At 35.4% G+C, this 15,586-nt stretch overlaps 1 protein-coding gene across 15 annotated transcripts in view; it reads right to left on the bottom strand.

Moving 5' to 3' along the window:
- The window catches only part of WNK1 (WNK lysine deficient protein kinase 1), a 149,128-nt gene that overhangs the window by 42,961 nt on the left and 90,581 nt on the right, over positions 1-15,586 (bottom strand). For 14 of the 15 annotated variants that reach the window (XM_059403871.1, XM_059403857.1, XM_059403860.1 and 11 more), the window contains exons 5-8: positions 5,267-5,355; positions 2,811-3,030; positions 1,699-2,032; positions 416-603 (exon numbers count right to left, since the gene is read on the bottom strand). In XM_059403871.1, the coding sequence (XP_059259854.1) occupies positions 416-603; positions 1,699-2,032; positions 2,811-3,030; positions 5,267-5,355 (831 nt within the window). Of the gene's footprint in view, positions 1-415; positions 604-1,698; positions 2,033-2,810; positions 3,031-5,266; positions 5,356-9,965; positions 10,128-15,586 lie in introns of those variants that run through there. The other variant, XM_059403870.1, reaches the window with a different exon arrangement.

Raw genomic sequence — 15,586 nt, 5'->3', positions numbered from 1 at the left:
AAGAAATCTTACAAAAAATGCTCAGTAATTCTTTTAGTAAGTAACCTTTTGAAAAATCTTCTTGTGCCCATCCCCAAATCATCTGTATGTCCAACTTATGCTGCTTTGAACAGTTTCAACTCTAAAGTGCTAAAGAGAGCATTATCTTTAACCAAATGCAGATTACTCTAAATCTTATACATACTTTCTTCACATATGAATTTCAGCTAATTCTCACACAGTAATGTTTATGTCTTAGCCTGCCAGAACTATTCTAACTGTACTCTATAATAAACTTATTTCCTTCAGAAATATACCATTTATACTTTCTACTTCAGATTCCTGCTATTACTTGGGATAGTAGGAAGAATGTGAATTTAACACATTATCTACTGGCTCTGATTATAGGCTTACACTCTTTTATGCAGTTACTTACCATACTTGAGGGTGGATAGACCCCATGGGGCTGAGATTGTGCTTGGACAACAGAAGCTGTATGCCCTGGGAGTGTGCCAGTAGAATGTGCCTGTTCATGCTGGGACCCATATGAAACTGTCTGTTGACTGCTCACTCGAGATTCTGTGAAGACAGAAGATCCTTGACCACTGTCAACCGTCCCGTCAGCTAAAGGAGAAATACATTGTCAAAAAACAGAAAGACAAATCACAAAATGGAGATTTATATTTTCCCATTACAAACCCAAGACTTTAGGGTTAGTTTTTTCTTTGCAAAGAACTAATCTAAATAAAAGATGAATACTAGTTTTTAACTAAGTCGATTTCTATGTTTAAAAACATGAAGGGTCCATATGGAAAAAAAGGTTTAATGTCTTTAAAAAAGGAAACAAAAAACGTCATGGCTATTACAGAAACTTATTACCTGAAGAATGAGGGAAATAAAATGGAATGCTGTAAGCCACAAGTCTTAACTTTGGAGACCAGTGTGTTCTTTGTATTAAGCAGGCAGTTCAATAGAAAACTAACCACCTTGTCAGTTTCTAGTTTATACATCATTCAGCATTGCGAAGAAAAGCTGAACCAGACTAATGGGTTCAATCACAAATAGCTAGGATAAACTTTTTCATTTTTCATTATTAGTTACATTTCATTTTATTTTTGTAGATTGTACGTTTTTATTTTTTTTTTAATTTTTATTTTTTTAAAGATTTTATTTATTTATTTGACAGAGAGAAATCACAAGTAGATGGAGAGGCAGGCAGAGAGAGAGAGAGAGAGAAGCAGGCTCCCTGCTGAGCAGAGAGCCCGATGCGGGACTCGATCCCAGGACCCCGAGATCATGACCTGAGCCGAAGGCAGCGGCTTAACCCACTGAGCCACCCAGGCGCCCAAGATTGTAAGTTTTTAAAAACATTCTGTATTTAAATCCCAGTTAGTTAACGTACACTGTAATACTAGTTTCAGAATTACATTTTATTTTAAGGAATTGTGAAAAGTAAACATCTGCAAATTGGAACTTCCAAGATGTTGGAACCTGTAAAATTATTTTATATCCTAACCATATTTCCTTACTGTCCTATCCTTCTAGTCTATTAGTGATGGATATTAGAATAGAAACAAAAAGTAGACAGTGATCATTTCAAATTTCTTTTTATACGGTGGATTCATGATTCAAACCAAGAGCCTAGTGCAAAACGAACAAGATGAAAAGTCAATTAGGAGTATCCTGAGTATACTTGTGTGCACTTCTCAAAATACTTACATAACACAGATATACTAGTTTGTTGGTACTGTAGTTGTTGATGCTGATCTGCCTCAGGTTCTTCAGGTTCTACTTGTGTAGAAACTGAAGCTGAAGTGGTGGAAGCAGGAGGCATGCCAGTGCTGGCAGACGGGATCTGCTTGACTCCTGGCTGGGAAGTACTTGATTGTTGTTCTACCTGCTGTTTGAGACTGTTCTCTTCCTGCTTTCTTTTCTCTTGCTCCTCCCGCACCAACTGCCGCTGTTCTCGTTTTCTCTTAATTAATGACACTCTATCTTTGATGGCTTTTGCCATGGTCTTGTGATCACCTTCACAGACATACCCAGACTCTACCTACAGGATAAAAGAGTGCATTAGGAAGCAGTATGATATCAAAAGAAAACAAATTAAATATAAAACAAAAAAGGCACTTCTGGGGAAAGAAGTAGGAGTAAGGGAGAAGAGAAAGACCTCCACAACAACTGGTCTTAACCAAAATTGTGAAATTACTTATCTGCATTATGCATTTCTCATTCATTTTTGTAGATACTCAGAGAGTGGGTATCATTATTTCTGTAGAAACTCAAGTAGTTATACTCTCACTTCTTAAAATAATAAACAATAAATAAAGCCAATAAGGCTCCTTTTATTCTAGTCACTCTATCTTGCTCATATGTAACTATTAATATTAACCCAGGTTGTTTTTACTTCTTTTCCCTAAGCAACAACTTAACCAGATAAAACAACTGTGATCAATACATGAAAGTTAAACACACATATATACAAATCTCTCAAAGTATAAAAAATTAACAATTACAATAAATATGCTTCATACCTGACCCCTTCTCAGAGGCAACTTCTATTGAATAGTTATCATAAATTCTAGAAGAGATATTCTATGAGTATCTCTGCATATTAACTATTTTAGGCAAGCCTGATTGTTTTCTATAGTTAAGAGTCTCTTACAGTTTCTCTCCCCGTTTCCATCTTATTTTTCCTTCCCTTCCCATTTGTTCATCACTTTTGTTTCTTAAATTCTACATAAGAGTGAAATCTTTGTGATATCTGGTCTTCTCTGAATGACTTATTTTGCTTAGCATAATGCCCTCTAGTTCCATCCATGTTAATTTACCATTTCTTGAGCAACATCTTCTGGCACATCTCTTTCCAAGTCAAAGGAAAACTCAATAGCTTCATTGTCTTTGTATTTTCCCTTTAATTTCTTAATATCTTCAATACGTAGCCATAATTTAATGGCTATCTTTTCTCCATCATCTTCTTCTGCTAATTCTACCCGTACCCCTGTTTCCTCCTGGAAGAAGGCATGGTTCAAAAGGTCTTTGATAGAGTATCTTCCAAGGAGAGAGAAATGAAACAAAAACAAAACAAAACAAAACAAAATGACATTAGATTGAAAACACAATTTTTAAGTGTGGCTAATTATTCTAGGAATAATAAAGAAAGGCTGTAAAACATAAAAAACAAAGGAAATTTTATAACCCATTTCTATATTGCTTCATGTGAATAGTGATTATAGCTTTACTCTCAAGTTATACAACATCACTTATAAATAAGAGCTGAGAGCAATACTTTTTAATCTAAGTGATCTAATCTTGTATTAGTTAACAATGTACTAACAATGGCAAGTAATATACAGAATGTCATAGCTTCAAAATACCACATAATTTATGTAGAATTTATAGTTAACAAATACTTCTCTTTTTTATGATCCTATCTGATCCTTGACCAATATCCAATGAGATATTATTTTCTGATTTTTAGGAAACAGAGGCTTAGAGAGGTGAAAATCTTGCTCATAGTTATAAGCCTCAAATGGTTGAATCAAAATTTGAAAGTAAGTTTTCTGATTTCTAGTTCTTTACCTTCTACTACAACTTTATTTACCACAATAAATTCTCTTTTAATACCTTGTTCGACAATTTGCATAATAGGCAAGAAGTCTGACTGTAGAATAATCTTTAGATAAATGGTTTCAAAATACCAGTAATCTAGTAAACTGTACCATCCAGAAAAGAAACAGAGTAGTATATTCTAAGACTGGAAACAAATATTCCTTTGTTTATAGTAAAAAAAAGTTCTTAAGAGAGATGAAGGACTCTCCTTTTCAAACATTGTGTATAAATTAGAAACCCAAACTAAATTTCTACTAAACAGCCTTAAAGATCATGATGTTAAGCTCTTCCAAATAACACAGTTATAAAAAGAGTATGAGACTGGAGAAGTGAAGATACTGAATTCTTTAATTTGGTTGATACACCTTATCACTCACATTGTTCAGGAGGTAGATTATGCTCAATTTACAATTTATATTTATACTTGCTAGTCTACTTTTTCTTTTTTGGAAGGTGAGTGGGGATGGTAAGGGTAGATTATTTTTTAAAAACAGACACTGGATCTTTGCCATGCCTAGCGGGTGATGAATCAGCTATATGACAGATCAGATACCTGCCACTCCTCTGAGAAAAGTCCTGTTAGTACAAATGACTAAGCCAAATCTCCTCCTAAGCTTTGGGCAAAGGTGTCTCTTTTTACTGAAAGGAATGCTGATGTTTTGCTCTTCAATTCTGGCATAATGTCAGCAAATCAAGATGTGTAGTTGAGCTGATTTTAAAAAGCCAAGATTTTATTTCACCTTTTAGAATTCAAGGGGTAAAGAACTAAGCAACAGATCTGGCTAGAGAGAGATTGAACCTTACTGAGTTTTATAAATCATGCTAATGCTTTATAAGTAGTTTATGTTTTATAAGTAGGTCTCACTGAATGTAACAGCTATGTTCAAGGTGGTTTTGGTTCACTTAAACTCTACCATATCACATTTTTACATTTCACTCTATCAAATCTCAATACTATCTTAAATGGATAGAACTCTTCTTTTCTTTTTATTACTTTTTTAAAAAAGATTTTATTTATTTATTTGACAGACAGAGATCACAAGTAGGCAGAGAGGCAGGCGGGGTGGGTGTGGGAGGGTGGGTAGGAAGCAGGCTCCCTGCTGAGCAGAGACCCCCAATGTGGAGCTCAATCCCAGGACCCTGAGATCATGACCCAAGCTGAAGGCAGAGGCTTAACCCACTGAGCCACCCACGCACCCCTACTTTATTTTATTTTTAAAGATTTTATTTATTTATTTGACCAAGAGAGACACAGTGAGAGAGGGAAAGTGAGAGAGGGAACACAAGCAGAGGCAGTGGGAGAGGTAGAAGCAGGCTTCCTGCTGAGCAGGGAGCCCTATGTGGGGCTGGATCCCAGGACCCTGGGATCAGGACCTGAGCTAAAGGCAGACGCTTAACAACTGAGCCACCAGGTGCCCCTATTTTATTTTTCAAGTAAATTCTACACCCAGCATAGGGCTTGAATTCACCACCCTGAAATCAAGAGTAGCATGTCTACTGACTGAACTAGCCAGGCACTCCCAGAACTCTACTTTTAAAGATATTTACATGACATAAATAGAGAAATTAATCACAAGTAAAGTATTAAATACACTTTAGATTGAATATTGTATTCAGAGGATAATATTACATTTTAGGTTTTTAAGCAATACTTAAGTCCAAAGTGGCAACTTACCTTTCATCTTTGTTTTGCCGTATGCATCCTTCAATAATTTCCTTCACTTCAGGAATTGCTACTTTGTCAAAACTGGCAGGCTTCACCCCCTGAGAAACATGAAAATAGCAGCAGAAACAGATCAATAAAGGCAAGTTCTTTGAACTTTGATTCTGAATTGCCTCTTAAGGTTCTATTAGATTGTCTTTTCACCATCCTGGTTTTTTTCTGATTTGCCTGCAGAAGCTGGTCCACTGCAGGGACAGAGTTGGGTAGTGGCAATTTGGCTCCCATAAGAAAACAAGGAACAGTCAGATAGTGCAGTCACTTACTTCCATGGACTCCACATATAAGTACAGAAAAACTGAGGCTGTTGTCACTATCTTTCTGCTGTGTTTCAGGTAAAGGAAGTTACTGGCTAAAGAAGTCTAAATGTTCTAAATGGTTAGATCTTTTGTGCAGCCTTGTTCCTTAACACATTAATCAACACAGTATTTAACTACTTTAAATAGTGAATCCATGAATGGGCATGAATTCACATGCTTAGTTTGGCAGGTATTCTATTACCACAGTACTCCAACAAACTCAACAAGTATAGGAGTTAAGGATTTTACTGGTTTGGCATGATAAAAGAACAAATTGTCTTGTACATATGAAAACATAAAATGAAAAGTGATAGACTCAAAAGAGGATTTCTAATTAATTTCAGAAGAAAACTCAATACCACTATAATATATAATACTATATAGTATTCTAGTAGTATTTTAGAATCTTCATAATATAAATTTTTTGCAAATAAAAATTTCATCAATGTGTGGAAAATATATGTAAGATGTAACAAACAATCTTGAAAGGTGGCATGGAGAAAAACATCTCATTTTCTCTACCCACCCTACGTAACCACATGGATTGATGCAGCTGCACTAATATACTGCCCAAGTAGCACTGTAAGTCTCTAAACACATAAAACACAAGGATTGGGAAATAAGGGAGAGGGACTAGAAAAGTTAGAATATAGTGTATAAAGTTTAATCATCTATAGTCTCAGTGATAAGATAGATTAAAACAGAATTAGTGATAATAACTTGGTAAATCATATAACCTCTCATAGACGGAAATGAAATGCATCAAATGGTTAGCACTAAAAAGTTTTTAAATACTGGAGTTGTGATGGGATAATTCTCATCAATTTTTTATTTTTTATTTTATTATTTTTTTAAAAAAGATTTATTTATTTATTTGACAGAGAGAGATCACAAGTAGGCAGAGAGGCAGGCAGAGAGAGAGAGGAGGAAGCAGGCTCCCCGCTGAGCAGAGAGCCCGATGCGGGACTCGATCCCAGGACCCTGAGATCATGACCTGAGCCGAAGGCAGCAGCTTAACCCACTGAGCCACCCAGGCGCCCCTCATCAATTTTTTAATTGCATTATTCAAAACCCCTGATTTACCTCTACCTCTATCTCTAGGGCTAACTTTCTACACCAAGAAACTGTCAGTAGGGCTGGCCCTAAAGTTAAATCCATGCATTTAAAAGGTTAGTTTCTTTCTTTAAAAAAAAAAAGATTTTATTTATTTATTTGTCAGAGAGAGAGAGAGAGAGAGAGAGCGAGCACGCATGCATCAAGTCAGAAGAGGGACAAAGGGAGAAGCAGGCTCCCCACTGAGCGGGAATCCCAATGTGGGACCCTGGGATCATGATCTGAGCTGAAGGCAGATGCTTAACTGACTGAGCCATGCAGGCATCCCTTAAAGGTTAGTTTCTAAGTACTGACTAAAAGGTCACAATTTTCTTCAATCTTCTTATTTTTCAAATCCAGCTAAGTTTTCCCAACTGGTCCTTGTCACCGTACAATAATTCTAATGAGAACAAGAAAATAATGTTGTTGAAGCTAAAAAGCCGCTTTAATTGAGCAAACTGGTATGGTAGTTCAGACTAAGGCTTGAGAAAATATGAACTGTTTTAAGAAAAAAATGGATGACACAGTCTAAAAGTCCTCTGGTAGTAGAAACACTGGAGATTTTGTGTTTGTTCGTTTTTAATGTTCTACAACAAACATGTAAAACTGTGTAAAAGCAAACTTTAAAGATGCTATTTATAAACATAATGTGAAGAGCAATCTAAAATACCTCATATTAAGTCTGCAGAACATTCACTATTGAATGAATTATCTAAAAGAATGTTCTCTGGTAAAACTGGAACACTTATACATATTTGGCCTTTGCAGGTAGAGACAACTCAAGTATTACAGGAAAATGGCTAAAGAGAATATAGAATATGATTAGGAGAAATGCTTTTTCTATAAACATATATATTTTAGGGGAATGCAGTTTAGTCTTCTGGCAGTAAGACTACATATTAATAAAACACACATGCATTGATTATATTAAAAGACTTTCCTATTCTGATTTATAGGCATCTTGAAAAGATGATTTCAGATTCCTTGCCTAGCAAATGGGGATAGTATCTGTACAACTTATATTCATGGCAGCTAGAATCAGACGTAGTATCTAGATTGAAAGCTCTCTGAATTAAGTTTGCTGATGTAAGGCCACTTTTGAATTCAGAGGCAATCTCCAAGGATCAGAAAGCTTAGGGCTAAAAGGAACAAAAGAATTCTCTTAAAAAAGAATCACCAAGATCTATAGTGAACCTACTTTCATCCTTGGTTATCGTTAAAAATAAGTAATACTTAAAAAAAAAAAAAGTAATACTTTTGTTAATCCTACCCATGCTAACATATTTACATTCACTGCTCTACAAACAGGAATTTCTACTAGCTGAACAAATGAGCTATATAATGTCATAACAGCAAAACCAGCAACTGTGAATCACATCTACTAGGTCAAGTTGCTTTCCTAACCTATCCAAGACTCAAATATAGAAAATTCCATACCAATGTTATGTAACATTCTGATGGCACTGCCAACTTAAAAAATGTATTTCAGGTACCAAGGGAGCCAATAAAACTGAGATACACCTTACCAGCAGATAGTATTAAAAGATTAATGCAGCTTACTGTTACCCACTTAGATAATGAAAAAGGTAGAAGAAATTTCAGCTACTAGTCAGCTACCATCCAGAAGCCAGGATTATCAAAATATCTGGCTTCTGAATCATTCGAGAAGCAAGAATATATGAGGATTGTATACTGAAAATGACCCTCAAAATGTAAAAATGAGCATGAAACCTCATTAACCCTGAAAGTGATCTACAGAAAAGTTATCTGGGACATATAAGAGAAAGCTGCTTAAAATAAACAAGTACAGGTTTTGATACATTCATCATACTTACAGGCTTCTTATTCTTAAGAAATGAAAGAACTCAATATATTTAAAAATATTTTTGGTAACTGATGATATTTTAAATTAAAAAATGATCTAAAATTACTGTAAAACATGATTTTAAGCACCAAATGATGAGAAAATATTTGGTAATATAAAATTGTGTCTTAATCTTTTCCCCTTTTAGTTCATATACTTCAACAAAGATGATCAATTTGGAGCCTTTAAAATCCTCCTAATGTCCCCTCTTTCCTTTACTTCCTGATTTGACCCAACCAAGTACTATTCTAGTCCAGTTCTGACCAGTAAAGGCAAATTTTTGCTCACTTATTCTGAATGAGATTTAAAAACACAAAACAGAAGAAAAAAGAGTACTAAGGTAGATAAGTTAGGCTAATATTTTACACATAAGAAAAATCTGGTTAGAGACATACCCTCTTACCCCATTCTTCTACAGCCAGCAACCCACTGGCTCTAGCAATATTCTTGCTTACTTTTGTAATTCATAGGATCTCTCTTTAGGCATATTATGCTATGTTATGTTTTTTTTGACACGGGAGTAGCATGTTTCTCTGCACTAAACAAAAGTACTTCTTGAGCATCTAATGTATATCAATTTACTTTTGAATTTATATAAAATTATGTATTCTCTTAAAACAAAGGCCACTTGTGTGCAATTTTAGAGTATTAAAAAAAAAGAAAGAAAACAATTGTGGCTCTGTCCAAAGTCACATTAAGAGCTGATATAATTGTTTACAAAATGTTGATCTGAACTAAGAAAAATAAAGAAGACATACATGCGTCTTATACACTTAGTTTTTCTTTTAATTCTTATACTTATGGTTTGCCAACTAATCTGCAGGAAAAATAAAAGTGAGTCATAATATAATATTTTCTGTTTCAATATTCTAACTCTTAAGACAGACAGCACTTTTTTTTTAAAATAAAGATTTTATTTATTTATTTATTTAACACACACACACAGAGAGAGAGAGAGAGAGAGAGAGAGAGATCGGCAGAGGCAGAGGCAGAGACACAGTGAAAGGGAAAACAAGCAGAGGAAGTGGGAGAGGGAGAAGCAGGCTTCCCACTGAGCAGGGAACCTGATGCAGGCCTCAATCCCAGACTCCAGGATCAGGACCGGAGTCCAAGGCAGAAGTTTAATGACTGAGCCACCCAGGTGCCCTGCACCTGCTTCTTAAAAGTTCAGGTTTCAAATGTGTCAGAGTAACATTTGTATTTTCACAAAAGTAAAAATTTTCCTAACCATTTAGAATTGAGAAAAGCCTCCTTCCTCCTCATACAAAATGTAGTGAAAGTTAACCACAAAAATTCAAGTATTTTAAAAAACATTCTAAAGTAAACAGTTTAATATTGCTACATATATTACCAAATGGCTATAATATACCTTTTGTACACATTAAAAATTCTTACCCACCTCATTTATACAATCCTTTTGAGGGCAGCAGCAGCAATGAGAATTTACGATGACAAACACTGAGCAAAAGTCTTTCTTTGTAAAATCCATCACAAAAGGCAAAATAGACTTGTATATAGTTAGAGAAAAAGGGGGGGAACGGATAAGATGGAAATTAACAGTAAATTAGCCTACAGCATAAGCAAGGCAGACATCAAAATCAGACTGAAGCATAGTTTCTAGTTTAACACTAGCCATGCTTCTCCAACTCTCAGACATGAGTTTAACTATGCTCAGCCAATAGTTCTAGATTGGCCCTTTAAACAAACCTACATGCTGAACAGCAGGGACACTGTTCTGCTCCTGCTCCTGCTTTTCCTCCAAAAGCAATGGATCCCAGGACAAGCAAAAAGAGATTTTTACTTGGTCAAAGCTCCACCCATTATGTTCACAGGTTCTGCCTCCTTGACATCAAAACCCACACTAGGAATCTATTTATCGAAACACTCCCTCACCCCTAATCATGTTCAAACTATGCTTTTAAAGGAAAATGGCTCAACAACCAAAATGTAAACTCTGAATATGTAGCCAAAAGAACACTGTTTAAGGAAATCACAATACCAGAGTTGGGTTCTCAGGTCTACTTCTCATATACCAAGTCTGTGTGTGCAACCTGGTTTATCCCCTAAACTCAGATGAAAACTTTGGTAACAGTTTACCTAAATTACCTAATTTAAATGTTTACCTACTTGAAAAAGAGGTGATATTAAAACCTTACTACTCTCTCATGGTACATTAAAAAAAAAAACCAGCTGTGAATTAGTAAATAAAATTGGTAAGAATTTACTCTTCTCCCTTCCCTTCTATTGAAAGCCTCACTGTGCATTTATAACTAAAGATATTTGCATTTACCAGGAAGATCTCATGAACCCAAATAACTACTACTTTAGTGATTAAAAAAAGGTTTTTCTTCAAGGCATTAACAAAGATGACAGAAAAAGCACCTTTAAGTGCACTGTCAGTACGGGTAATGTGGTAGGCTGGAATCCCCATCAAGACAGTGGGTATTAAGGTTTTAATTATTCAATAACAGTAACATAAGATAAGGGCTTAGAAGCTATTTAGTAGGAAGACTTCTACTCTAAAGACTAGAAATAACTATTTTTTTTCTAATGACTACTAATTCTAACAAGCCACCTCAAAGTAGTTGCCATTGATCTCTGGTTCAACATAATTCATAATTCATCATTACTAAGTAGGTAGTCTAAAACGACAGGTATTGGTAAGAAATACAATAAATGTGGTCCAGCATTACTTTTAACTTAAATGTTTGAGTAAGCCTGCTTAGGACCTAGCTAAATGAAAATGAAAGAACTAGAAAACAGGTGATTTGTTGCTTGGCTTTTAAAACTGCTGGGCAACATAAAACCACGGTGAGATCACTTTTTTTGGATGAAGGCATAATACAGGCACAAATATTTAGATTTTTAAAACCAGTCTTTTCTATATTCAAAATAAGAATTTTCAACATATACAATAAAAATACCATCCGCATACAGACAACAGTTAACACATCTCAGCTCTAAGTCCTCTTTTATTTATTTATTTTTAAAAAATATTTTATTTATTTATTTATTTGACAGACAGAGATCACAAGGAGGCAGAGAGAGAGGAGGAAGCAGGCTCCCTGCTGAGCAGAGAGCCCCATGCATGGCTGGATTCCAGGACCCTGGGATCATGACCTGAGCCGAAAGCAGAGGCTTTAACCCACTGAGCCACCCAGGCACCCCTCTAATTCCTCTTGAAGTCAGTGTTTTTCTCTACATTTCCTCATTTCTTTCAATGGTACCATCCCTATTTTCATGATTCAGAATAGAAAAATCATTTTTAGATGCTTCTTCTCCCAAAATATTTAAGTACTATTTTTCTCTATGAGCTCCTTAAACAAAGATAAAAAAGCAACTGGTAAAGACTTCTGCTACTAGCATTCCTAACTGTCCCTCCAATAGTCAAAGATCTCTGGCCAGGTAAAATTAGATTTTTACTCATTTCTTTGTTACCTCTCAAAGTCATTGCTTCTTTTAACAATTGTGACCACCAAAGTCCAGTCACCTCTTTAAACTTAACCAATTTAAGATGGGCTTCACTCTTTCCATTCTCTCCATCTCCTATTTGTACTTTATTCTGTGGCCAGCTCAGTCACTGGCTTCATTTAATCAACTAACATTTAGCTATTTCCAGTCACCTGACATCATTTAATTTACACCACACTACTCAAAACTGGTTAAAAGTTCTCCATATCTAAAGATGGCCATGGGATCACAGACCTAGGAAGACTAAGAGTGAGAGCTCCTACTTGTTCAAATGAGACAATTTTCAGCCCAGAGAGATTAATGCCATGTTAAAGCTAGAATTAACTAATTAATTCAACTGGCATCTGTGGCGTAACACATCTACCCTACTCTAGTCATTATTAGATACCTGCCAGATACACTGTATTATCTTCAGAACCTAGAATAAAACAGTCTGTTTCTGTGGGTAAGGGCCTCATCAACGGTAAAGTGAAACTAGAGACCATGCCTAGCTCAATGTTACTTCAGTTCACGTAACAGTCCTCCTTTATTTCCTTAATCTGGTGTGAAAAACCCTCACAATCCAACTTCCCACCTTCTCTACTCTATTTGACTGGACTATAAGTCCAGTCAAACTGGTTACTTTTTCACCAAGTACTTAGTGCACATTTTCACTGACAAGAATACTCTTCCTACTCCTCCCTTTTTTAGCCAACTGAGTTCTATACTTCTTTTAAGGTATACCACAAATCATATATAATGAGAAGGCAGCAACTACAAAGCATCTATATATGAATCTTTTGGCATGTTAGTTATTTATAAAATACCAGGAAACCCATTATTGCTATAATGTACTTAAATATAATGAAACCATCTCTCTCTATATAGACTATATATCTATTTTATTCTATAGTCTAATGCCTTATGAATTATAGACCAACATTCAGTGAGTATAAAAAACCCCAGCTTTTTGAGAAATTCTGAAATAAGAATTTTACAACTGTTCCTTAGTACCTAAAACATTAACAATGATGATCAGAACTGTTTGGTTTAAGATTAACAGATGGATTAAGAACCTTTAAAATTAATCAAATCACAGAAAAATGGGGCACCTGGGTGGCTCAGTGGGTTAAGCCTCTGCCTTTGGCTCAGTTCATGATCTCAGGGTTCTGGGATCGAGGCCCGCATCGGGCTCTCTGCTCAGCGGGGAGTCCGCTTCTCCCTCTCTCTGCCTGCCTCTCTGCCTACTTGTGATCTCTCTCTCTCTCTATTTCAAATAAATAAAAAAGATCTTAAAAAAAAAATCACAGAAAAATAAAATGCCTCTGAAAATCATGCAAAATGCTCCTTAGAGCCCATGATGCACAAAGTTTTTTTTTTTTACATGTATAATTCAAATTTATTGGATGATAACAGGAATAAAATTTATAAAGGAACCATTTTTCAGCTAATCCCAGTGGATTTAGAACTCTGGGATCGCATAAAAAATTCCAGCTGCTAAAGAAAAAAATACAAAGTTTCCCTCAATTTTTCAAACACGATCTAATCAGGAATCAGCCTCACTTGTTTCTATAAAAAAAAAAAAAAAAAAATGGAGTGAACTGTAATCTGTTATATAAAAAACTAAAAGGAATTTCACCCTAACTGCTTTAATTCTGTTTTTCCCAGACAGAATGTTCAAACCTTGCAATCCAATGGCTAATAGAATCAGTGACAAAGTCAAATTACACAAACAAAGTAATTAAAAATCCCCATTATTTCTAACTTGGTTGTTATGAGGCTGGATTCGGCCAGATTCTTATTGGTATGAACCATTAATTTACAGGAATTTGAGCACACCTTATGATCCCATTGGAAAACAAACCTCTTCAAACTCTATACCAAATCTAGCTAGTTCAATCAAAGGAAATTAGTTTACCTCATGATTCCCCAAGGCTCATTACTCTCTGGATACATGAAAGCTTGTGTGTGGCTCCAACCTAAAGTGTACTATCCTTCATATAAAAAATTGATGCCATTGCTTACTGTAGTTTCTATTCTTTTAATAGCAGACAAAAATTGTGCTAAGGACATTACTACTCTTACTCGGATTTTCTCATTATCAATGGCAGATTTTCAAGATAACTGAAGTTTTTCTCCTTTAAACAGGGATCATGAGCCCTCTCTATTGGGCTCAAACCTGTAATAACAGCCTTATGCTGCCTGTGTACCCTAATTTTTTTATGCTCAGATTTTTTTCCCATTGAGGTCTAAAAAAAAGTTTAAAAAGCAAAAACAGGCCAAGAAAAAATATTAAGGTTTGCATTAATGTCATGCTAGATATGCTTGATTTCTGACACTACCATCAGCACCACTACTGCTATTATTATTACTATTTCTCCTTCATGTCCTTGGGACAAAACCCTTAACTTCTGATTCTATTATCTGTGAAATGAAGATATTATTATCTACTTACCAGGAAAAAAATAAGATAGTATATGTAAAGCACTTTCCAAGGTTACTGGCAAGAAGCAAGATTAAAAATAAACATTAGCTCATTCATTCTGTTCTAAAACTTGACTTATTTTAAGTTCATTAAACACATTTTAATAACTGCAAATTACTGAATGTCACTGGATAAAGAATGGACCAAGAGACAATACACTACTAAGCATGTCATAATGATGTTAATGCTAACAACAGCAATACCTACTAAGTACGGATTGATTAACTGTATGTGAGGCACGTGTCTATGTTCTACATACATTTCTCATTTAATCTTCATAAACCCCTTAGGTTCAGAGAAGTTAAATAACTTACTCAAGGTATCACAACTAGGAAATGACATGGCTGGGATTTAAACTTAAGGAGACACAACTCCAGAGACCTCCATAGGCAACGTAAAATTGGCTTTCACTCTCTACAATTCTGTATACATTTCACAAAATCTGAGCTCTATGACCGGTCAGTCTCTAAACACTAGGAATAGAGCAAAGAACAAGACAAATAAAACCCCCAACCCACAGAATATGTATTCTAATTGGGGTTTTAGATGAATGCTGTAAGGCTGTGATAAAAGCCATAAAGAAGGGGTGCCTGGGTGGCTCAGTGGGTTAAGCCTCTGCCTTCAGCTCAGGTCATGATCTCGGGGTCCTGAGATTGAGTCCCGCATCGGGCTATGCTCCGCAGGAAGCCTGCTTCCTCCTCTCTCTCTCTCTGCCTGCCTCTCTGCCTACTTGTGATCTCTGTCAGATAAATAAATAAATTCTTTAAAAAAAAAAAGCCATAAGGAAAATAATAAAAGGAACAGAAATAAAGTGTGTATGCACTGAAAAATATTTTAGAGAGGTGGGCAAGGAAATCCTCTCTGAGAAAGTAACATTTCAGGTACAGACCTGAAAAAACTGCATGTACAGACAATGACATGAAACAATTTATTATCAGTGCACTATAGAACATAATTGTTAAGCCACAGTGTACATTTACCCCCTCCAAATCAGCACTTAGCAGGTTTAAATAACTTTAGATCACAGATTGACACTGTAATTGACCTGGATTCAGTATAGTATTTTGATATGAGCAAAGCATATA

Source organism: Mustela nigripes, chromosome 6 (assembly GCF_022355385.1).
Source record: "Mustela nigripes isolate SB6536 chromosome 6, MUSNIG.SB6536, whole genome shotgun sequence".
Classification (NCBI taxonomy): domain Eukaryota; kingdom Metazoa; phylum Chordata; class Mammalia; order Carnivora; family Mustelidae; genus Mustela; species Mustela nigripes.
This window is presented reverse-complemented; position numbering and strand designations above follow the sequence as displayed.